Source organism: Gopherus flavomarginatus, chromosome 7 (assembly GCF_025201925.1).
Source record: "Gopherus flavomarginatus isolate rGopFla2 chromosome 7, rGopFla2.mat.asm, whole genome shotgun sequence".
Lineage (NCBI taxonomy): Eukaryota > Metazoa > Chordata > Testudines > Testudinidae > Gopherus > Gopherus flavomarginatus.
In genome coordinates this window covers 63,388,207-63,412,531 of record NC_066623.1, presented here as the reverse complement: position 1 = coordinate 63,412,531, position 24,325 = coordinate 63,388,207, and the positions used below count along the sequence as shown (strand labels likewise).

At 42.6% G+C, this 24,325-nt stretch overlaps 1 protein-coding gene across 1 annotated transcript in view; it reads right to left on the bottom strand.

Moving 5' to 3' along the window:
• Positions 1–24,325, bottom strand: part of HMCN1 (hemicentin 1) — a 316,507-nt gene that overhangs the window by 217,921 nt on the left and 74,261 nt on the right. Inside the window, exons 5-6 of the mRNA XM_050961493.1 lie at positions 13,386–13,557; positions 9,678–9,784 (exon numbers count right to left, since the gene is read on the bottom strand). Coding sequence (XP_050817450.1) covers positions 9,678–9,784; positions 13,386–13,557 — 279 coding nt within the window. The remainder of the gene's footprint in view (positions 1–9,677; positions 9,785–13,385; positions 13,558–24,325) is intronic.

Here is a 24,325-nt window from a genome sequence, read left to right as displayed (position 1 = left end):
CTTCACAACATCTCCTGGCAATGAGTTCCACAGGTTAACTGTGTGCTGTGTAAAGAAATACTTCTTTATGTTTGTTTTAAACCTAATGCCTATTCATTTCATTGAGTGACCCCTGCTTCTTGTATTATGTGAAGGGGTAATAACACTTCCTTATTCACTTTCCCTATACCATTCATGATTTTATAGACCTCTATCCTATAAGAACATAACATAAGAACGGCCATACTGGGTCAGACCAAAGGTCCATCAAGCCCAGTATGCTGTCCTCTGACAGTGGCCAATGGCAAGTGCCCAAAGGGAATGAACGGACAGGTTTGTCAGTTTACAGCCCAGGGAGAAGATGATGCTGAGTGGCCTGACGGTGTCTACAATGAAGGAAAAAGTGACGGTGGCGTGGAAGAGGTAAACCTCTCCACAACCCGGGAACGTCTGCAGCGGCAACAGATCAAAAAGTTGATGCACTCTCCCATGAAAGTTTCCCAGAATCAACTGGTTAAAAATTGTCCTTGCAATGTGAAGAACCTTGTAGTTGTACATAATTAGTAGCATATGTAAGGGTGCATGTGTTTATTAATCTGTTTATTCTAGAGTTCTAGGGAAAAATCACTGCCAGTGTGGTTCCACACTGTCAGCGATTTGGGGGGCGTGTCATAAACAGATAAGTAAGAGTTAATAGAACAAAAATGCTTCATATCTCTTTTGCCAGGAAAGGGTTAACAAGAACAGTAAGCCCGGCTGTCACCTGACCAGAGGACCAATCAGGGGACAGGATACTTTCAAATCTTGAGGGAGGGAAGTTTCTGTGTGTGCTGTTAGATTTTGGTTGTTGTTCACTCTGGGGGCTCAGAGGGACCAGATGTGAAACTAGGTTTCTCTCCAATCTCTCCAATACAGGCTCTTATAAGGTCAGAATAGTGAGTACTAGGTAGATAAAGCGAGTTAGGCTTATGGTTGTTTTCTTTATTTGCAAATGTGTATTTGGCTGAAAGGAGTTCAAATTGGTATTTGCTGAAAAGATTTTAATTTGTACTTGTATACTTAGGCTGGGAGGGTATTCTCAGTGTCTATAGCTGAAAGACCCTGTAACATATTCCGTCTTAAATTTACAAAGATAATTTTTACTGTTTTTTCTTCTTTAATTAAAAGCTTTTCTTGTTTAAGAACCTGATTGTTTTTTTATTCTGGTGAGACCCCAGGGGACTGGGTCTGGATCCACCAGGGAATTGGTGGGGAGAAAGGAGGGAAGGGGGAGAGAGAGGTTAATTTTCTCTCTGTGTTAGGATTACTTTCTCTGTCAGGGACAGTCTGAGAGGGGGAGAGAGAAGGAGGAGGGAAGGTGAATTTTCCTCTCTGTTTAAGATTCAAGGAGTTTGAATCACAGTGATCTTCCAGGGTAACCCAGGGAGGGGAAGCCTGGGAGAGGCAACGGTGAGGGAAAGGGTTTACTTTCCTTGTGTTAAGATCCAGAGGGACTGGGTCTTGGGGGTCCCCAGGCAAGGTTTTGGGGGGACCAGAGTGACAGGTTATCATCAAGTGATCCATGCCCTGTCACCCAGTCCCAGCTTCTGGCAAACAGAGGCTAGGAGCACCAATCCTGCCTGATCTGGATAATAGCCATTGATGGACCTATCGTCCATGAATCTATTTAGCTTCCTTTTGAACCCTGTTATAGTACTGGCTTTCACAGCACCCTCTGGCAAGGAGTTCCAGAGGTTGACAGTGCGTTGAGTGAAAAAATACTTTCTTGTGTTTGTTTTAAACCTGCTACCTATTAATTTCATTTGGTGGCCCCTTGTTCTTGTATTATGAGAAGGAGTAAATAACACTTTCTTATTTACTTTCTCTATACCACTCATGATTTTATAGACCTATATCATATCCCTCCTTAGTCGCCTCTTTTCCAAGCTGAAAAGTCCCAGTCTTATTAATCTCTCTTCATACGGAAGCCGATCTATACCCCTAATCATTTTTGTTGCCCTTTTCCGAACCTCTTCCAATTCCAATATATCTTTTTTTGAGATGGGGCGACCATATCTGCACACAATATTCAAGGTGTGGGTGTACCATGGATTTATATAGAGGCAATATGATATTTTCTGTCTTCTTATCTATCCCTTTCTTGATGAGTCCCACATTCTGTTCGCTTTTTTGACTGCCGCTGCACATTGAGTGGATGATTTCAGAGAACTCCAAGATCTTTTTCTTGAGTGGTAACAGCTAATTTAGACCCAATCATTGTATATGTATAGTTAGGATTATGTTTTCCAATGTACATTACTTTGCATTTATCAACATTAAATTTCATCTGCCCTTTCATATCATCCCTTAGTCATCTCTTTTCTAAATTGAACAGTCCCAGTGTTTTTAATCTCTTCTCATATGGAAGCTGTTCTGTTTTGCTGCCCTTCTCTCTGTAACTTTTCCAAGTCTAGCATATCTTTTTTGAGATGAGGCGACCAGAACCGCACAAAATATTCAAGGTGTGGGTGCACCATGGATTCATATAATGGCATTATGATATTTTCTGTCTTGTCGTCTATTCCTTTCCTAATGGTTCCTAACATGTTAGCTTTTTTGACTGCTGCTGCACACTGAACAGATGTTTAAAGCAGATGTTTTCAGAGAACTAGCCACAATGATTCCAAGATCTTTCTTGAGTGGTAACAGCTAATTTAGACCCCATCATTTTGTATGTATAGTTGGAGTTATATTTTCTAATGTGCATTACTTAGCATTTATCAATATTGAATTTCAGCTGCCATTTTGTTGCTCAGTTACCCAGTTTTGTGAGATCCCTTTGTAATTCTTTGCAGTCAGCTCTGGATTTGATTAATCTTGTATCATCTGCAAAACATTACCACCTCACTGTTTACCCTCTTTTCCAGATCATTTATGAGTATGTTGAACAGCACAGGCCCCAATACAGATCCTTAGGGGACAACACTATTTACCTCTTTCCATTGTGAAAACTAACCATTTATTCCTACCCTTTGTTTCCTGTCTTTTAACCAGTTTCTGATGCATGAGGGGACCTTCCCTCTTATCCCATGACTGTTTATTTTGCTTAAGAGCCTTTGTTGTGGGACTTTGTCAAAATCTTTCTGAGAGTTTAAATACATTATATCAACTGTATTACGCTTACTAAAAAGAATGGCTCAAGTGTAAGAATCTCCCTCACATCCTCTGCAGTGAAGACCAAAGCAAAGAATTCATTTAGCTTCTTCACAAGTGCCATGTCCTCCTTGAGTGCCTGTTTAGCACCTTGATCATACAAGTGTTCCACTGATTGATTGACAGGCTTCCTGCTTCTGATGTACTTCAAGAAATAATTTCCTGTTAGTTTTTGTGTCTTTTGCTAATTGCTCTTCAAATTATACTTTTACATTCAACTTGATAGAGTTTATGCTCCTTTTGATTTTTCTCGTTAGGATTTGATTTCAATTTTTTGCCTCTAACTACCTCTTTTACTCTGCTGTTTAGCCATGGTAGCATTTTTTGGTCCTCTTACATATTTTTAATTTGGAGTATACCTTTATTTTGAACCTCTATTATGATATTTAAATAGTTTGCATGCAGTTTGCAGACACTTCATCCTTGTGATGTTCCTTTTAATATCTGTTTAAACTGGCTTCCTCATTTTTGTGTAGGTCTCCTTTCTGAAGTGAAATGCTACTGTGGTTAAATGCTACTTTGGTATTTCCCCTGTACAACTATATTAAATTTAATTATATTATGGTTGCCATTATTGAGCAGTTGAACTATATTCATTTCTTGGACCACATCTTGTGCTCCGCTTAGAACTAGATCAAGAATTGCCTATCCTCTTGTAGGTTCCATGACTAGCTGCTCCAAGAAACAGCCATTAATGGTGTCGAGATATTTTACCTTGATTTAGCTGGTTCAGGACAAATGAATTAAATGCGCTAATCTGAGTATACAGTATGTGAAGGTAGTTGATACGTCAGAGTTAGCTAACATGCTAACCCCAATATAACTTCAACCACTTGTTTTAATCTACACATACACAACTTTATGCATAGACCAGGCCTTACACTAGTTACAGTGCAGTAACTATGGTTCTTCAAGATGCATGTTCCTGTAGGTGCTCCACTCTCAGTGCGCTTGCGCCCACTGCACCTTTGATCGGCGATCCATTCAGCCTGTGCATGTGTTACTCAATTTCATGCTCTGTGCTGTTATATAGCGCTGTGTAAGCAAACCAGCCTCAGTTCATTCTCTGTCACAAAACTCCATAGCAGAGAACTCTGCAGTAGAGAGGAAGAAGGGCAGGTAGTGGAGCACCCATTGGGACATGTATCTCAAAGAACAACAGTTACTGCACAATGGTGAGTAACCATTTCGTCTTTGAGTAGCGTCCCTATAGGTGGTCCCCTCTAGGTGACTTCAAAGCAGCTCTCTTTAAGGAGGAGGAGGCTTTGGAGTAGAGTCCAGTATTAAAGAAAGTATAGCTGAGCTCAACACAGCATCAAAAGCTGAGCCGTGAGTTACTGCATAGTGCTCAGCAAAGATACGTATAGAGCTCCACATCACAGTTCTACATAGTTCACTGATGGGAATATTTCTGAGAAAGGCTGTAGAAATGGAAATAAATCTTGTAGAGGGAGTTTGTATATCTGAGGGTGCTTGGAGATTACAAGATTAGTAGCAACAGCTAATGCAGTCAGATATCCACTTGGAAAGTCTATTGAGAGATCTGTCTGCAATTGAAACAAATAATTTGGTCTTTCTGAAAAGTTTAGTCAGGGCAAGATAGAAGGTCATAGCTCTTCTGATATGAAGAGTATGTAACAATGCCTCCTCTTTGTCTAGGTGAGGTGTAGGGTGGAAGTTTGGAAGGTGAATGGGTTGGTTAATATGGAACTTGGAAGATATCTTTTGTAAAAACTTGGGATGTGATCGTAACGTGACCTTGTCTTTGAAAAAATCTTGTGAAAGGAGAGTAAGCCATAAGAACCTCTATTTCTCCAACTTGTTGAGCTCTCACAATAGCTATCAGAAATGCTGTCTTCATCGACAAATGGAGAAGTGAGCAGGGAGTTACCGGTTCAAACAGAGATCTTGTAAGATGTTTAAGAACCAGATTGATATCCCAATCCAGAGAGGGACATATGACTGGTGGAAAGAGATTTCCAAATCCTGTCTGAGGAACCTCATCGTCATTGGGTTGGGGAATACGGAATAACCTTTTATTGGAGAATCTTCTTCTTAGCATATATGCTACATGCTTCAGGTGGCACATAACCAAAATTCATCACCCAATTTGGTCTGCTGGTTGGATCGTAACTTCCCCAGCTTGGGCTGTGCATTGAGGTGAACTCTAATGGAACTCAGAGACACCCCTGAGTTTCTTAGTTCTAGAATGTAGTCAAATATATCTGATAACGATCAGGCTATTGGTGGAATGGGTTTGAGGTCACAACAGCAGGCAAATCTTGTCCATTTTTAAGTGCAGTGTGTAGATTGTTTTCTGCTCTGTAATAGCACTCTTTTTACTTCCTCTGAGCAGATAATCTCTGGGGTTTCCACTGCCGGCTCCTGCCCACCGGGCTCCCACTGCCGGTCCCACTCAGCGCCCACTGCCGGCCTGGGGGAAGGAAGGGCTGTGAGCCCAACTGACAGGAGCCGGAAGTTGAAACCCCAGAGCAGCGGCGGACTGAACTGCTCAGCCCACTGCTGCTCTGGGGTTACTGCTGCTGGCCCCTTGCCAGCCGGAGTCTCACTCAGCACCCACTGCTTGCCTGGAGGAAGGAACCCCAGGGTGGCAGTGGGCTGAGACCCTAGCTGGCAGGAACCAGTGGCTGAAATCCCAGAGGGGGGCTGGCGCAGACACTCAGCCCACCCCTGAAACCCCAGAGCTGGGTGGGCTGACCCACTCAGCCCACTGCCGCTCTGGGGTTCCAGCTGCTGGCCCCTTACCAGCTGGGGTCCCTGCTGCAGCCCACTCACCTTGCTTCCAGCACAGGCCCCCTGCCAAACAGGGTCCAGGCTTCCAGCACTGCTCAGCCCTACCAGCCACCAGCTCCACTCACCTCAGATGCCGATCTGGGGTTCCAGCCGCTGACCTCCTGCCAGCCGGTTATCAATTTATAACTCAGAAACCTGTGTGCAGCTTAAAGTATCTAAATAGGTGCCACTAGACATTGGAAAACTCAGCAAGGGCAAGGATCACACTAAACTAATAAGATCTGCATTTTAATTTAATTTTAAATAAAGCTTCTGAAACATTTTGAAAACCTTGTTTACTTTACATATAACAGTAGTTTTGTTACATATTATAGACATATAGAGAGACCTTTTAAAAAACGTTAATGTATTACCGGCATGCGAAGCCTTAAATTAGCGTGTATACATGAAGACTCGGCACACCACTGTTGAAAGGTTGCCAATCCCTGCCCTAGAGAATTGCTGGTGATAGGCCACCCACAAGTCCCAGTGTGGTCAAGGAGGTGGTATATATGGCATAGGTGAGGCATCCATGAGTGCTCATTCCAGTGAGATAGTGGCTGTGAATGTCTCTCAGGAGTAAGATCAATTTCCTCAGAGACCTCTAGAAAATAGCCTCTATAGTGATGATGTGGAGAACCTTGGACAGATATCTGAGAGACAGAGATAAGATCTTCAACAGAATTCTCCTCTTCCTACTCACTCTGAAATAGTGGACCACCAAAAGAAACATGACATGTAACTGTCAGTACTGGGCAAAAAGCTGAAGATCTGGAAGTCTTCAGTACCAAGAATATATGAGAGATGAGCAATGAGGAGTCAGGCATTTCAGACCTGCAGTACCAAGAATGTTGTTGGTACTGTGTCCAGGGCCTGCACCGAAGCGATAGTTGGTGAGGGAGTTGACGAAACCGTGAATCCCAAATGCTCCAAGGCGTGTCCAGACGAAGCTAGAGCAGACTTCTTCAATACCAAGCGAGAAGAGGAGGACATCTTGTAGCCTGGGATTTTTTAGTCTTTATACTTAACTGTGCCCTCGGTACCTGAGGGGCCAGAAGCCTCGTGGGTACCAGATAGCAGTGGGCACCAAAGTGGCTGAAGTCATTGGAGACCTTGACACCTTTGAGGTATATTCCCTACCTGGAGAATTCGAGAGACAATCTTTGGGAGTCTTATGAGAGAAATTTTGGATGGTCCTTTTAGATGCCCCTGAGGAATGCGGTTCGGAGACAGTGAAGGCAGCAGACTTACTCTGAGACAAGCATACGGGATGTGGCGGGAGAGTCTCCTGGCCAGCATCAGAGGCCACACTTAGTGAGCTCTCCATCATGAGGAATTTAAGTTTGATCTCCCTGTTTTTTCTGGCTCTAGATTTTAATGCCAGACAGAAAGTTGTACTTTTAGGAAATATGAAATTCCCTGAGGCAACAGATACACCAGGAGTGTCTGTCACTCATCAGGATTGCCTCCTGACATAAGAGACAGTGTGTTAAACCAGGAGAAACTATATAAAAGCTATATCAATAAATAATTTTGGGGAGGAGGTTAAGTTGGTTTTTTTTTAAAACTACAACAGCTGAAACTACTAAGAACAACTATAATAAACTAACTACTAAAAGAGCTAAGGGGTCACAGTTCAGGTAAAACTCAAAAAAGACAACTGCTAAAGCTCTGCCTCGGGCCAAGGCAGGTGAGAAGGAACTGAGAGCAGTTTGCCCATGACGTGCTATATAACAACAGCATGGAACATGAGATTAACATGCATGTGCAGGCTGAATGGACACTGCTATGAAAAATCTCCAATCAAAGGCACAGGGAGCACAAGCACATCTAGAGTGGAGCACCTGTAGGGACACCACTCAAAAAAGAACAGGTGTTCTCTAGGTGGCCCTTCATTCACTTAATATCAATTTCCGGTTCTGTTATTGCTGCTAAACAAGTTGCTATTATATCTATCTAGGGCTTTTCTAAGGGCTTGTCTATGCTTACAATGCTACAGCAGTGCAGTGCCACTGTAATGCTTTAGTATAGACACTATCTTTGCTGACAGGAGGGATTCTCCCATCAGTGTAGATAATCCACATCTCTGAGAGGCAGTAGCTAGGTTGCCTAGCGCTATCTACACCAGGACTTTGGTCATCTTAACTATGCTGTTGTGGGGCGTGTCATAAACAGATAGTCAAGGGTTAATAGAACAGAAGTACTTCATGTCTCTTTTGCCTGTAAAGGGTTAAGTTCAGTGAGTTGGTTGTCACCTGACCAGAGCACCAATCAGGGGACAGGATACTTTCAAATCTTGAAGGAGGGAAGTTCTTGTGTGTGCTGTTAAGATTTTGGTTGTTGTTCACTCTGGGGGCTCAGAGGGACCAGATGTGCAACCAGGTTTCTCTCCAATCTCTCCGATACAGGCTCTTCTAAGTTCAAAATAGTGACTACTAGGTAAATAAGGCGAGTTAGGTTATGTTTGTTTTCTTTATTTGCAAATGTGTATTTGGCTGGGAGGAGTTCAAATGTGTATTTGGCTGGAAGGAGTTCAAATTTGTATTTTGCTGAAAGGATTTTAATTTGAACTTGTATACTTAGGCTGGGAGGGTATTCCCAGTGTCTATAGCTGAAAGACCCTGTACCTATTCCATTTTAAATTTACAAAGATAATTTTTACTGTTTTTCTCTCTTTAATTAAAAGTTTCTTGTTTAATAACCTGATTTTTTTTTATTCTGGTGTGAGACCCCAGGGGACGGGGTCTGGATTCACCAGGGAATTGGTGGGGAGAAAGGAGGGAAGGGGGAGAGAGAGACTAATTTCTCTCTGTGTTAGGATTACTGTCTCTCTCAGGGAGAGTCTGGGAGGGGGAGAGAGAAGGAGGGGGGAAGGTGCATTTTCCTCTCTGTTTAAGATTCAAGGAGTTTGAATCACAGTAATCTTCCAGGGTAACCCAGGGAGGGGAAGCCTGGGAGAGACAACGGTGGGGGAAAGGGTTTACTTTCCTTGTGGTAAGATCCAGAGGGTCTGGGTCTTGGGGTTCCCCAGGCAAGGTCTTGGGGGGACCAGAATGTACCAAGCACTGGAATTACTGGTTGGTGGCAGCGCTATAGGTTCTAAGATGGTAATTAAGCTTAGAGGAATTCATGCTGGTACCCCATCTTTTGGACGCTAAGGTTCAGAGTGGGGAATTATACCATGACAGGTGCATGGATTTTTCACACCCCTGATCAAGGTAGTTATGCTGACCTAATTTTCTAGTGTACACCAGGCCTAAACCTTTTAAGGCCCAATCCTATGAATGCATATGCAATGACAATACTCACATGAGTAAATTTCCTTGTCTTCTGGAAGGTTTGAAGGATTGGGCCCTACGCTCTCTGTACAATGTTCATTCATAGAGTAATGCATCAAATAAAAGATCGTCTGCACAATTCATAGGCCTACAAACCAAATCCGTGGCCTGCACATTGTACTCCCTTTCTATCACATGTCCCGCTGTGCACAGAGAGCCATAAAGCAGCAGTCTCCCCCTGCACATGCTCTCTGACAGCACAGCAAAAACACACCGTGATCACTGTGTTTTGCTCCTGTGTACAGGAAAAGGACAAGCAGTCAGGAATTGACCTAAAATAACTCTCTAATTTTTCTACTACCTGGGCAAAGTTTTAATTCTACTGCCATCAAAATTAGTGACTGCACCTCATACACAGAGAGAATAAGCTAATACCTTAATCGTCCACATTCCAGGTTCTGGATCTTTTACATTCACCACCTTTGCAGAGTTATGGATATTTAGCAACTCATTCAAGCCAGATCCTTTCCCCATCTGCTTACCTAAAACACAAGTAAACACGGAGTAAATATATTTCTCTTAGCCATGTCACACATATGGGTATTATATGACTTATTAGCTAGCTCATTTTATGATATTTACAGTAATCTCCAACTTCAAGCTGTTACTGGAAATTCTTTGTCAGGAGTCTAAAAATGCTCAAAGAGTCATTCTAACTTTTCCATTCATTTAATAACTTTACATCGCTGTGTGGTGAGTAATGACTTACTGATATAAGAATCAAATTATCAGGCAAATAACTTTCTCTTCTTCCCAGAACAAACTGATGCCAAATGAGAGGTAGAGGTTCGGTGGCAGATGCTATCTATGGCCAGTTTTCATTCAGAATTTTAGAGAATTCTTCCATTAGTGATGGCACTGATAGTACTGACCAGCTGCCAGCATGCTCATCCTTCTGTCCTCCAGAGTTAGGCCTGCCCTTAGCAGGGTGGATGGCATGGTGGTAGAAACACTGTTAGTGAGTCCCGATTAGCAGTTCCACTGTTGCTAGCACTGTTGGTGCTGCACCAGTGTATTAACTTTAAGGAAGTTTCCTACTCTTGTTTAAACTCCTTAAATTTTCATTGTGAATTTAGCCTGGCTATCAGGTACATTCTGCCTCAGTAAGGGAGCACCAGTTTTCATAATGTCTTGGTACTCAGATAAGTTTATAGACTAGAATCGGTTCTCTAAAGAGACGCTCAATTACCTACTCTGCTAATAATTAAGTGCCATCCATGGCTGAACAATATGAGGAAGAGCTCCAAAACAGCAGATGAGGCTCAAGTGCAGGAAAAGGGCTTAACTTTGGGTACTGGATATATGGGCCACGTTGCTGGCTGTTGTATATTGGCATATCTCCACCAATTTGGAGCTATGCTGATTTAAACCAGATGAGAATCTGGCCCTTAGAACATGAACAAGAAGGGCCGATTGGCTATATTGGTCCAGATCCTCAGAAAAGGCGGAGAAGCATACAATGCAGGTTAGCGTTCCTTTGATTCTGAGTTGTGAGCATGCCAGATTGGTCCCTGGTGTAAATTAGAGCAGCCTACTAGGTGCTGATACAGCTGACAATTAAAAGGGTAGAGGGACATGCTGGCCATGTCCTTTTCTCCCCAGTCTTCCCCCTGATGTCAGCAGCGGAGGGAGGACAAAGAATAGGAACCTCTGTGCCACAGGTGATGCATCCCATCAAAGTGGGGTGATCTTCCTGGGGCTGCACACAAGGATGTTGGGGCTTGGTTGTGCTGGTGGTGTGTCACAAGCAGCTGCACAGCACAGCCAAGGATCTGGGACTTTACAAAGAACAAAAGGGTGGAACTGTTTTCTGATTCAGGCCCTGATCCTGCAATCAGAGAGTACTGGATTTAGTGCTTAATGCAGCAAATAGTCACACTGAAGTGAAAGGGACTACTCTCGGCAGTAAACCCAACTCTGGCAGTCCATGTTTACAGGATGACGCCCCCGGACATGATAAACTGAAAGCACTGTCATGCAACCCTTAAACACATTTTCCCAGATTACCCATGATTTGAAAGTCACTTTAAACAACAAAGGGTGATATGCATTTTTAAAGTGTACAAAGTAAACAAAGCACATCTGGCAAAGCTAGTATTTAAGGCAGAACTCCACACATAACTGTGTTAATCGTGCTCTTCAGAGACACACTCTAAGCAAAGTCCCCCTTCCTGTAAACAAAGGAGGAATGCCTCAGATGGAAGACTTGACCGGGGTGCCTTGCAGAGAAACCATGCTGTGAGAAGGAACATTTCATAGACACTTTAAAGAGCTCAAAATAAATCTCCAGCTGAAAGTCACTCAGAGCTTAGAATGCACAATCTTGAATTTTAATTTCTAGAGCATTACACAGGCTTCAAAGGACTCGAACTTATAAAGGAGTAATAAATCTATTAAAAATACCTTTATTTATAAATAGTATTCCAAATCAGTAACCTGCATTCTTTTTTTCACATTAAATAACTATGGACACATGATGCAGAGTTTGAATTGGAATGTTCTCATGGTTCAGGTTTGTTTGATTCTTGGTTTTAGTTTCGTTCTTAACTAGTAAGGGCCAGCTACCATATTCAGGTATGTTCAGATGCTGAGCTCCACTTCAGCCCCGCTGTACACATATGACATGATACAGCCAAAAACGATATGAAAACAGACAGAGAAACATTTGCCATGTAAATCAGATACTAAATAAAATGGATATGGTAGAAAATCATCCAGAGTCAAGAAAGAAAAGTTGTATGTTGTGGTGTCATCAGAGGGCACAGCTGTTGAATAAGATAATTAAAAGACTTTATAATGGCATTAAAAGACCAAATGCCTTCATGCTAGCAGTGACTATTTACAGTGCTATCACTTTTAGAATTGAGCAGATCCATACCTCATGGCCACACTAAAGAAAACCTTTCAGAGTAATTCATCTGTAATACTAGATTGGATATAGCACTAAAAACTGCTGTAGAATACAATCCTGCACTAACTGGGGATTTTTAATGAGAGTTTAACAGATTTAAGCACCCACCTCCCTTAAGCCCTTTTGAAAATCTCATTCTGGACCTTCCAGGTCTCTCCCCAGACGAATAAAATAGGCCTTTTTCATGATTCTAGGACTCACCACTCCAGAATACATTCTTGGAGCAAGTAGGAGGAAAGTCCCAGTATCTGTTTTCAAAATTTTACAAACTTTATTTTCACTGAGAAAAGCATATTTAAGAGTTGGTTACTCTCAAATAGGCTTTTTCCAGTTAACTTCCAAAACAATATCTTAAAGTGTCAAAGGGAGGTGGGTGCTTCTCCTGTGAAGCAAATATTGAGCCAGACAACAATCCCAGTTACTGCTGTATAAGTTCAGACTAACTCCACTGAAACCAGTGGATTACTTCAGATTTATGCCTGTACAAATCTGGCATAAGGTGTAAGATTTTTTTTTAGAACTGTAAGAATTTCTTTCTTGCCATGGAAAGCATACTTGAGCATAAGCAATAAAGCAAGGGAAACAGTGCCTATTTTGTGAATAAACACAAGCTATTCCAGTCTTGAAAGCTAGCAATGTGGCATCCTGCATGCAAGCAAGTTAATTAAGAAAAGTCAAGAAGTATTTTAGCCATTGACATTTCTGGGAATTATGTGATTAAACTGCTGAGTAACCTTCTAGCTATATACTCCAACTTTTCTTATAGACTGATCAGCTAGGTTTCAAAATAATACAAAGAAGTTTAGACCCAGTCCTGCTCTCACTGAAGTCAATCCAAGTTTTACCACTGGGCTCATAGTTCCATCAGTACAAATTCAGAGTAACTCTCTGAACTCAGGTTTCAGAGTAGCAGCCGTGTTAGTCTGTATCCGCAAAAAGAACAGGAGTACTTGTGGCACCTTAGAGACTAACAAATTTATTTGAGCATAAGCTTTCTTTTTTCTCTGAACTCAGCTGAGTTATTCCAGAGCCACACAGGTGTACGAAAGCAGAACCTGGTCTACTGACTTCAGTAGGAAAAGGACCTGGCCTTTCCTGTTGGAGAGTGCAAAGTTGAGTTATCTTGTTTATTTTCCCCCCACTAAATATAAAAGAATATATAGATATCTCACCTAATGGATCATGAATTTCAATTACTGGAGAAGGGCCACTCAGTGACACTGTGACCTCTTTCAGACTGGGATCAAAAGGAATTTGCCAAGTATTTACTGCCAAGGTTAAATGGTCTGTGGATAGGAGATGCACTTTGGAGGCCTGCACCGCTTCTTCTACCCACTTCAATACCTACAAGAAAAAATAATGTTCATGTCACAGGACAGCATGTAAATCTTCCATAGCACTGTTTATTGCAAGTTGTAGGTACTACTTTGATCAATGTTTTGACTGCTCTGAGCAATGACGCTGTCACCTAGACCCATGTTAGAACTGTGGTTATCAAATCACTGAGAAAGTTGCATGGTAAAAGACTTGCCAATGCTAAAAGTCCTGCTTGCCTGATCAAGTACTCTCACCAATTTCAGTGAAGCTATCCTCCTGATAAGACAAGTAGGATTTGGATCCATATGAGGTAACTACAGCAGCCCAGAAATAAAAAAGACAAGAGTTGCAATATCTGATTTGGGGATATCTGTAGGACAATAAACAAACACACAAACAAACCTCTAAGCTAAGGTATGCCTTTATTTTTATTGTGTGATATGAAAACAGACAGAAAAACATTTGCCATGTAAATCATATACTAAATAAAATGGATATGGTAGAAAAACAACAAATGTAAAATTCTTGTCACCTTACTCATATGATTATCCTTGCTGAAGCCAATGGGACTGTTCACAGAAGTGGTTCTCAACCAGAGAGCAGGGGCCCCCTGGGGGGCCGTGAGCAGGTTTCAGTGGATAGCCAAGCAGGCTGGAATTAGAGTTGCTGGGGCCCAGGACAAAAAGCTAAAGCCTCAATACATGGGGCTGAAGCTGGGGCCCTGAGTCCCGCCACCCGGGGCTGAAGCTGAAGCCTGGGCAACTTAGCTTCACGGGGCCACCTGTGGCTTGAGGCCTGGGCAATTGCCCTGCTTGCAACCCACAATGCTGGCCCTGGCTTTTATACAGAGAAAAACAGTTGTGGCACAGATGGGACATGGAGTTTTTATAGCATGTTGACGAGGACCTCAGGAAAAAAAAAAGGTTGAGAACCCTTGGTTCACAGGATTAAGGCAAGTAAGCGTAAAACTAAAAAAAGAACGTTATTTTTTAAATAATACCATATGTAATTAACCTATGAAATTTGCTGCCACGAGATATCACGGAGGCCAAGACCAACAAGATTTTTAAAGGATTAGACCTAGATACAGATATTGAGAACCACCACAGTTATAATGGTACATAAACTCTCATGCTTCAGGGCATATGCTAATCACGTACTTTCTGGGCTAGGAGAAAACTTTCCTTATATATGTTATGCCATAACATCTATGGAGTTTCTTGAACCTTCTTTTGAAGCATCTGGGACAAGCCACCATCATAGCTGGGATACTGGACTAGCTGGACTGCTGGTCAGATCCAATGAGACAATTCCTATGACACTACATAGACATTTACATCAGGGCTGAATTTGTCCTTAGGAGAATCATGACCCTTAATATTTTGCATTTGTGAACAGCATCAAATCAACATGAGAAAGTAAAATAAATTAGCAGAGTTCAAGGCTCTGTATTTCCGCTGCAGCTGCCAATGATCTTACTAACAGAGCTGTGAACAATTTGGCATATTTGCTTGACAGCACTTTATGCAAATTGTTTTTGGTACTGGTTCACATTCCCTGAGTTTCAGAATCAATCAAGCCCTATAGTTCAAGGCTAAAGCCGGTCAAAACCACTAAAAATCAAGTCAAAATCATGCAAGGTCTAAATCTTTCAGTAAACCTGGGCTGCGTTTCAAGTTTTTACTACAGGAGAAAGCTGGACATGTTTCATGGGATTTCAGGTTTCAGTGTGTTTGCATAGCTCTTATCGTGCTTAAAACAAAACAAAGAGCATCCCCATGACACCTCTTTAAATCATCTGTTACAGGGGAAACAGTGAGGGTGATATGGCCATAAGCACTGACTCTGTAAGTGCTCCAGGGCTGGATCACCCACGGGGAAAAAATGGTGGGTGCTGAGCACCCACCGGCAGCCCCTCTATCAGCACCTCCACCTCCCTCAGCACCTCCTGCCCACCGGGGGCCCTGCCAAGCCACACTGATCAGCGCCTCCCCTTCCCTCCCTGTGCCTCTCACCAGCCGCAATCAGCTATTTTGCAGCATGCAGGAGGCTGGGTGGGGAAGGAAGAAGAGAGAGGACACACTGCACACAGGGGAGGGGCTGGAGCGGATGTGGAAAGAGGTGAGGCAAGGGCTGGGCCTTGAGGGAAGGGGTGGAGTGGGGGCAGGCCCTGGGGTGGGGGCAGGGGGTTGAGCACCCCCCCCCGGCACAATGCAAAGTTAGTGCCTGTAGATATGGTCCTATCTAGATTCACTGAAGCACTACAATGGTGCAGCTGCACCACAGCAGCGCTGTACATGTAGAGAAGCCCTAAGGGGGAAGATATGGTTAGTGAAGAATATGAGAAACACAGGGAGTCATAGGGCATCAAAAAAGAACCATTACATTATACGTTTTCCATTGACATAACTTATTAATGAAAAAAAATTCCCCGAATTTTCTGCAAAAATGTTCCATTTTCCACCCACTAAGAATCAAAACCAACATTTTCAACTGCAAAAAGGGGGAAAGGAAGGAGAAAAGGGAGAGGAAGGTGAAAAAACAGAATTTTTAAACAAAAGTTTTCTGCCAAAATATCAATTTGGAGAATGCCAGTTTTTCCCAAAAATGTTTTCAAATGAGAAATTTCAACCCAATCTATTTACATTATATTAAGAGAAAGGATTATGTCTGTGTTCTTTTTATTTGTAGTGGCTGTGAAGGTGAAGAATCACAGACTCATAGACTTTAAGGTCAGAAGGGACCATTATCATCATCTAGTCTGACCTCCTGCACAAAGCAGGCCACAGAATCTCACCCACCCACTCCTGTATCAAACCCCTAATCTATGACTGAGCTACTGAAGTCCTCAAATCGTGGATTAAAGTCTTCAAGGTGTAGAGAATCATCCAGCAAGTGACCTATGCCCCATGCTTCAGAGGAAGGTGAAAAACCTCCAGGGCCTCTGCCAATCTGCCCTGGAGCAAAATTCCTTCCCAACCCCAAATATGATGATCAGCTAAACCCTGAGCATGTGGGAAAGACTCACCAGCCAGACACCCAGGAAAGAATTCTCTGTAGTAACTCAGATCCAACCCCATCTAACATCCCATCCCATTGGACATGTTTACCACTAATAGTCAAAGATCAATTAATTGCCAAAATTAGGCTATCCCATCATACCATCCCCTCCATAAACTTATCAAGCTTAGTCTTCAAGCCAGATATGTCTTTTGCCCCCACTGCTCCCCTTGGAATCCGACTGTTCCAGAACTTCACTCCTCTGATGGTTAGAAACATTCGTCTAATTTCAAGTCTAAACTTCCTGATGGCCAGTTTATATCCATTTGTTCTTGTGTCCACATTAGTACTGAGCTTAAATATTTCCTCTCCCTCCCTGGTATTTATCCCTCTGATATATTTATAGAGAGCAATCATATCTCCTCTCAGCCTTCTTTTGGTTAGGCTAAACAAGCCAAGCTCTTTGAGTCTCCTTTCATAAGACAGGTTTTCCATTCCTCAGATCATCCTAGCAGGGCAGGTGCAACCATTTAGGCAAACTAGGCAGCCGCCTAGGGCAACTAGTGGTTGGGAGTGCCTAAAAGTCCCCTCAGGCAAGGAGGTGGAGTGGAGGTGACATGGGTGGGGGGGCGCGCGGGGAGGGCTGCCCGCAGTAATGGGGGAGGGCGCACAGGGGAACAGCTCCCGGCCCCAGCTTACCTCCACTCTGCCTCCTCCGCTGAGCACCCAGCCCAGCTCTAAGTCTCCTCTAATCAGCGCCGCAAGCCTGGGCGGGGAGGAGAATTAGAGAAGTGCCGGCATGCTCAGTGGAGGAGGCAGAGCCGAGGTGAGCTGGGGCGGGGTACCCAGGCAGGGTTAGCTGCCGTGGTGTGAGGAGGTCTCCCCAGGCAGGGTTAGCTGCCGTGGCTGGGGGAGGTCTCCCCAGGCAGGGTTAGCTGCTGGGCGGGAGGAAGAGGGGGGAATTCTCCCCAGGCAGGGTTAGCTGCTGTGGTGGGGGGGAAGTCTCCCCAGGCAGGGTAAGCTTCCGTGGCAGGGCAGGGGTAGTCTCCCCTTTAACCAGTTCCTTATCCACCTTTCAATTTTCATATTGATCCCCATCTTTTCCAATTTAGCTAATAATTCCACATGTGGAACTTTATCAAATGCCTTACAGTAGGAAGGTTCCCACTAATTCTAGGGGCTTACCTACATGGAAAAGTTTGACAAGTTAGACCTCGTTTACACAGGAGATAACATATTATACAAATACAGATTAGAAAATACAGATTATGCAAATATATCAATCTAATTAGACCATTCTGAAGCTATATTAAGGACTGTAATCCATCTCTCCATAATATAATCCAATGGCCTAAATTTGTTACAATTACAATATTAAAATTATTAATTGATATCTCACATTATTACAATGTCTCCAAGGATCCCAAAGTGCTTGACAAATTTTAGACAAAAACAGCAACAACAGAAATGTAGCCATCCCAGAAGTTGGAATCAGAGATGCACTGACAATGGTCCTGATCCTGCAAGCAATTACACACATGCACAACTTTAGGCACCTGAATCATCACACTGACTTTAACCTCCACTGATGCCAAATGATGGAGTTCACTTAAGGTACATCTACACTGCAATTAGAGACCTGAGCCCAAATGTCCACACTGCCATGTTTAGCCCCGGAGCCCCATGAGCCTCAGTTAATTGACCTGGGCTCTGACACTCAGTGTCATAGGGTAGATGTACCCTTAGATTACCTCAGTGGGACTGCTCATGTATATAAAGTTAAGTATGTGTGTTTGCAGGATTGGGGCCAGTATTTATGAAAAGGGTTTCCCATATTAGTGTTCCCATTAACCCAGGACGAATCTTGTATAGCAGTTTGCAAAGCATATGATGAGAGGCTGTGGAAGCTATAAATTTATTTCCCCATTTGAACACACACATACTTTCTCATAACCATAACAAAGGAAGCCACTGAGCAAAGAGACCTAGAAACCTTGCTAACAAATTTTTATTAAGACACGCTTTGCTGGATGTGTTTATACTTTGTTCCTTCAGATATACTTTGCCAAATTTAACACTGGTATCAGGGATGCAATTCTACTGAGCTTTATCTTCAGAGGCGTTTATGCACCCTTGCAACAGAGCTGAATTTGGCTCACTGAATATTATTACAGTACTGCACCATGTTTCAGTTTGAGTAATTTCAGGGGGCAAGTGGGCGTATCATCCAGTGGGAAATTTTTGAACATTCTTATAAATCAGTGCAACAGTTTGTATTTCAAAGGCCAAAAAAATTGCTCTTCAAAATATTGTTATGAGACCCCTGGATGTCCTCTTTGGCAGGGATGATTTAGGAGTTTTCATGGGAGTGCTGAACTCTATCAGAGCCCGGGAAATCATTCCATCCCTCCTTTCGGTTTGGAAGCAGAGTTTTAACAAGGCATTGCTGTATATCCCTGGCTGGAATGTGACACCCATTGAATGGTGCACGGCAACACAATATATTTCAAGACAAAAATGGAAGAAGAAAATTGCATCTAGTTGAAAATGCATGGGGGACTTTAAGTAAACAAAACAGATTGGTCCTTTTCAACTATTCCAGCTGCTCTGTGCAGATCAGCAGCACAAAGCAGCTATAAACCCAGTTTAACCAGCCATCTAAGGATTCCAGGTGGCAAAGACACATTGTAACAGCTCGTAGATCACAACACTCCTGCCCGAAGTAGAGGGCAAGGCAGCAGAAATGCAGACATGGCCAGGGATCCCTCGGCCCCCAGAAATCCCTGACTGTTAAAAAGGTCCCAGGAACCACTGGCAACTGTGACTGTTTTAATTTACATCAGGGGTCCTGCTGATCCCTGGACTGAGGGAAAACCACCTTTGTTTTACCTCCCTTGTCCTGGAGCAGTGCTTAACTTGTGCCGGAGCTTGCCAGAGCTGAGCCCAGCACCTCTAGGCACCTCATAGCCCCAGAATATCTGGGCTTGGTGTGTCAGGTATGAAAGTAAAAAAATTACTTGAGTCCTGGCCCATCTTTCATTATAAATTAATCACTGTTCTGGACTAAGCACAGCTCAGCATAGAATCTGGACTAATGTAGTTACCAGAGTTTGATCCTGGATTACTTATACAGTCCTTAGTCAAGCAGAACTCCCATTGACTTAATTATGGGTGCCATAAAACATCCAAGTGATGGACTATAGTTGATAAACTAAAATACATGCCTAATGTGCAGTTGTATAGCACTATTTCCATTGTGACTTTTGCACAGCACACAGCATAAAACACATTTTGAAAATTCCCCATTGTTTATCTGCAGTATGGCAGACTAGCTCTAATTTGAAAAAAGAACAGAAGTACTTGTGGCACCTTAGAAACTAACAAATTTATTTGAGCAAATTATGCTCAAATAAATTTGTTAGTCTCTAAGGTGCCACAAGTACTCCTGTTCTTTTTGCTGATACAGACTAACACGGCTGCTACTCTGAAACTTCTAGTTTGAAAATACCTGCATAAATGAATATTTAGTACTTATGTTTTATCTGTTTGGGCCTGATCCAACTTCCAATGCTAATAATCTGGCACCTTTTTAGATCAGTGATATACCTAAAAGGATAACATCTCCAATGGTTCTGTTGGTCATCCAAGTTCTATCAGTCAAAATCACTATTCAAGGATTAGCATAGAGATAGCAAGTTGATAGAAAGGAAGCGAATGACCTCATGAGTCTACAGCTTTGGTTGAAAACCATATTTTAAAAATAAAATCCTGTCAAAATCTGATTTTTTTTCTTCTTGTTCAAGAAAATGTTTAATGTGACAGACAATGAGATAATGCCAAGAACAAAAAGAGGCAGGGGGATCTTAATGAGAAATGTAGGATGACAGAGAAAATCAAGAACAGTCCACGTGGTATGTTACTAATTCTTACATAAATATGCAATCGAATTTAAGTTAATTCATACTGAATGCTGAAATGTAAGTGCATATTTCATATGTTTTTGTTTAAAGACATGGGATCAATTTCCCTCAAGTGCTGCCTGTGATGAATGGACTCCATTTGCGTTTACCTTTTTATAAAGCTGAACATTAAAAGAAAGCCAACCCTAGGGCACTGCAGCAAATATAATTTATTTTATCCACAAAGGGCCCCTAAATTCTACTCAACGGGTCTCTGAGGCACCACATATCACTAGTGGATAAGTCAGCAACACCATCAGAAAAACTGATGAATAAGCACCTTCAGCACAATAATTTAGGAATAGTTATTACAATAGATGGGTAAAGTGGTTCCAATAAAAGAACCCCACTTGATTTTTTTGAGCTTTGAAAAAAGTTAAAAGTTTTCATATGTCTCTGTATTTCCTGTTTATTTTATCCAAAAGCAGAAATATTTATTGTAAGTATTCGTGTGGCCTCCATTAACACACCATCTTTCATGTTTTACCCCCATTTTACAGATGGAGAACTATGGCACAGAGAGACCATGTGTTTTACCCAAAATCACAGAGGAAATCTGAACCAGAGCAAGGAACTGAACCCAGGTCTCCTGACTGTAAGGCTACTGCCCTAATTGCTGGACCATCCTTTTTCTCAGTGTGATAGTAGTGTGAGAAAAGCTGCTCTGATAGTATTTCCAGCCAGGCCTAAATCAGGAAGTACCGGATAACTCATAAGGGTAATTTGTGTGCGATTGCCAGCCTGATCTCTAGGCCAAAGAAATCTGGATTACTGAAGGGTCTGAACATCCCTGAATTTTGAAGAAATTTTGATTCAGTTCCATAGCCAGATCATTACTGCTGGTTTTCAAGTGCCAAAATATATGGCACGCAGTTCACAAAACTTAGTAAAGAAATTAGGTAAAACCCTGGCCCCTTTGAAATCAACAGCACAACTTCCATTGCCTTCATCTAGGCCAGGATTCACCTGTGATCCCATACATGAAAAATGTATGATTTAAATTCAGCATGTAAAAAAATGTTAGGATTACAAATTAAAACAACAAAAAACCCAAAGGCTGAGGAAGCAAGAAAAGAACAAGGGTAATAATAATGAGGTTACTCAATAATGGCCTCGTCTGGATCCCATTCAATTCAATGGAAGACACCCAATGAAAGATGGATTAGGCCCAAAACAGCTACTTATCTTAATAGTTAATTCAGGTTTCGTACGTTTCCCTTCTTTCACTTCCTATTGGCAAGGCAGCTGAAATCAAGGGAGGCAGTTGGGAGTGCAGCTTTAGGGAGGGTATTTCAAACACAAGAGATCAACATGGAAGAAAGCATAAAGACACCAGGAAAGGGAAGCAGCCACAGAGATGTCTGTCTGTGTCACTGGTGAAATGAAAAGGATGGAAAAACAAGAAAGGAAAAAAGATCAAGGACAAGAAATTCAAGAGTCTGAGTTTCAGGGGTTTCTCTAGCTTTGGACAAACATCTGAATTCTTGGATGTTAAACCTGACCAACTGAGCCTCTGGAGAATCACCCATCACATATGGCTTGAGCTGAGGAATTTCAACTCATTACGAAGACATAAACAAGCAGCAACAGACCAAAAAAAAAAAAAAAAAAAGAGCAGCATCTCCTTCTTTCCTGTTTACACCATAGTTTGGAGTCTCTTAGTAAAGTCAACAGGAACAATCTCTACATGTGGAAATAAAGCAGTTGCCAGACAACTAAAATTCTCATTTTAATTAGTTTCTGAAGCCAAATCACTTCTCTGGCTAGTGCAGCTGTTCAGAAATACAGTCCATGGGAAGGAATGGGGATCAAGTTTTGAAATGAGATGATAAACTAAAGGTGGATTAAAAATGAGAAAAATAAATACAAAAATATAGAGCAATCTTGCACGGAAAGAAAAACAAGCTATGGAAAGAAAACAGATTCAGCAAAGGAAAAGAAAATGTAGGTACCATAAAACAAATGACAATGAGGGCATCACAGAAAGGGTTAATGTTCTAGAAAGAGCACCTTTTTTCTGTACAAATATTAATGAACTATTATTACTCAAGCATTATTACCCCATTTTGCAGATGTGTTGACTGATTTGGTCAGCAAGCCAGAGTCTGAAAAGTTGTGTGTACAATCCATAGCTCCCAATGTTCAGTGATGTGCTTCAACCATTAGAGCAGAGGTGGGCAAACTATGGCCCACAAGCCACATCCAGCCTGTGACACTGTCCTGCCCGGCCCCTGAGCTCCTGGCCAGGCAGCTAGCCCCTGGCCCCTCCCCTGCTGTTCCCCTCCCGCCCACCTCTACCCCCCCGCAGCCACACCGCTGCGCAGGCAGTACTCTGGGCAGCTGGGCTGCACGTTCAGACAAGGCAGTGTGTCTGGCTCCGGCCAGGAGGCACAACTCCAGACCACTGCTCTGAGCGGCATGGTGCTCTGAGCGGCATGGTAAGGGGGCCAGGGCTGGGGAGTTGGATATGGGGCAGGAGGTCCTGGGGGTCAGTCAGGGGACAGGGAGCAGGTAGCGGTTGGATGAGGCAGAGGTTTGGGGGGGCAGGGGATGGGGAACAGGGGAGATTGGAAAGGGGGTGGGGTCCCGGGGGGCCTGTCAGGGGGCAGAGGTGTGGATAGGGGTCAGGGCAATCAGGGGACAGGGAGCGGGGGGTTGGATAGGGGATGGGGTCCCGGGGGGCAGTTAGGGGCGAGGGGGCAGTCAGGGGACAAGTAGCAGGGGGTTGTATGGGTGGAGGGTTCTGAGGGGGGCAGTCAGGGGGCAGAAAGTGGGAGGGGTTGGATGGGGGCAGAGGCCAAGCTGTTTGGGGGGCACAGCCTTCCCTACCCGGCCCTCCATACAGTTTTGCACTCCAGTGTGGCCCTCAGGCCAAAAAGTTTGTCCACCCTGCATTAGAGTCTACTCTAGACCATACCCCCTCTTTTCCAACTGCTTCCCCAATAGATGGTGGGCTATGCCTAATCACATCTAGTAAACATGCTACAGCAGCTCATTACTTCAGTATTGACTCTTCAGACCAAATTCTAACTTAAAGGGCATACAGAGAGGTCTCACTGAGTTTATTGGGAATTACGTATATGCACCTGAGGGTGTAACTTGACCCTTGGTATATTAATTAAAAGGAACATGGGATTCAACACCATTGTGTGGTCCAGACCACAGTGTACAGACAGGGAGTGATGTGTATTTATTTGAGAGAAATGCAAGAAAACAATGCCACTTAGGAGTTTTGGAAATTTTATGGTTGGAGGGCTGTTAGTGTTGTATATTCCATTATGATTCCATCTGGCATGGAAGTAAATCTGGAGAAGATTAATACCAATACATATTTTACAATGAGACCCAACATATTGTATGTATGAAATGTAACATGTCAAATATACAATGACTAATGTGTTATAAAAGACATAATATTGGCATAATGGGAGGAGACAACTGGAATCAATTTGCTGGCTTATTTTATGAATTTCAGGGTAGAGAATTGTGTTTCCCTCCTTCAAACAGAAGTAAGATGACATTTTCTCACTCTCTTTCCTATCTTGATCTACCTCCTTACAAATAAAAAAAAATGGTAAAGGTACCAGTTCCACCTAAGGATTAAGCTCTCATATAATGGTGGACTTTAAAGTGGCTAAACACAATTTTAGAAGAGTTGATCAAAAGCAACTGAAATACTAAAAATATTTGCATGCTTGCTTTTAAAAAAAATCTATATTTGGTTTTAAAACGACTTTAAAATTTCAACTTAAAAAAAATCAATCATAGGCTGATAACTTTTATAACAATTTAAATCATCATAGTTAGCATGGGGCTTCTGAATTAGAGCTCACAAT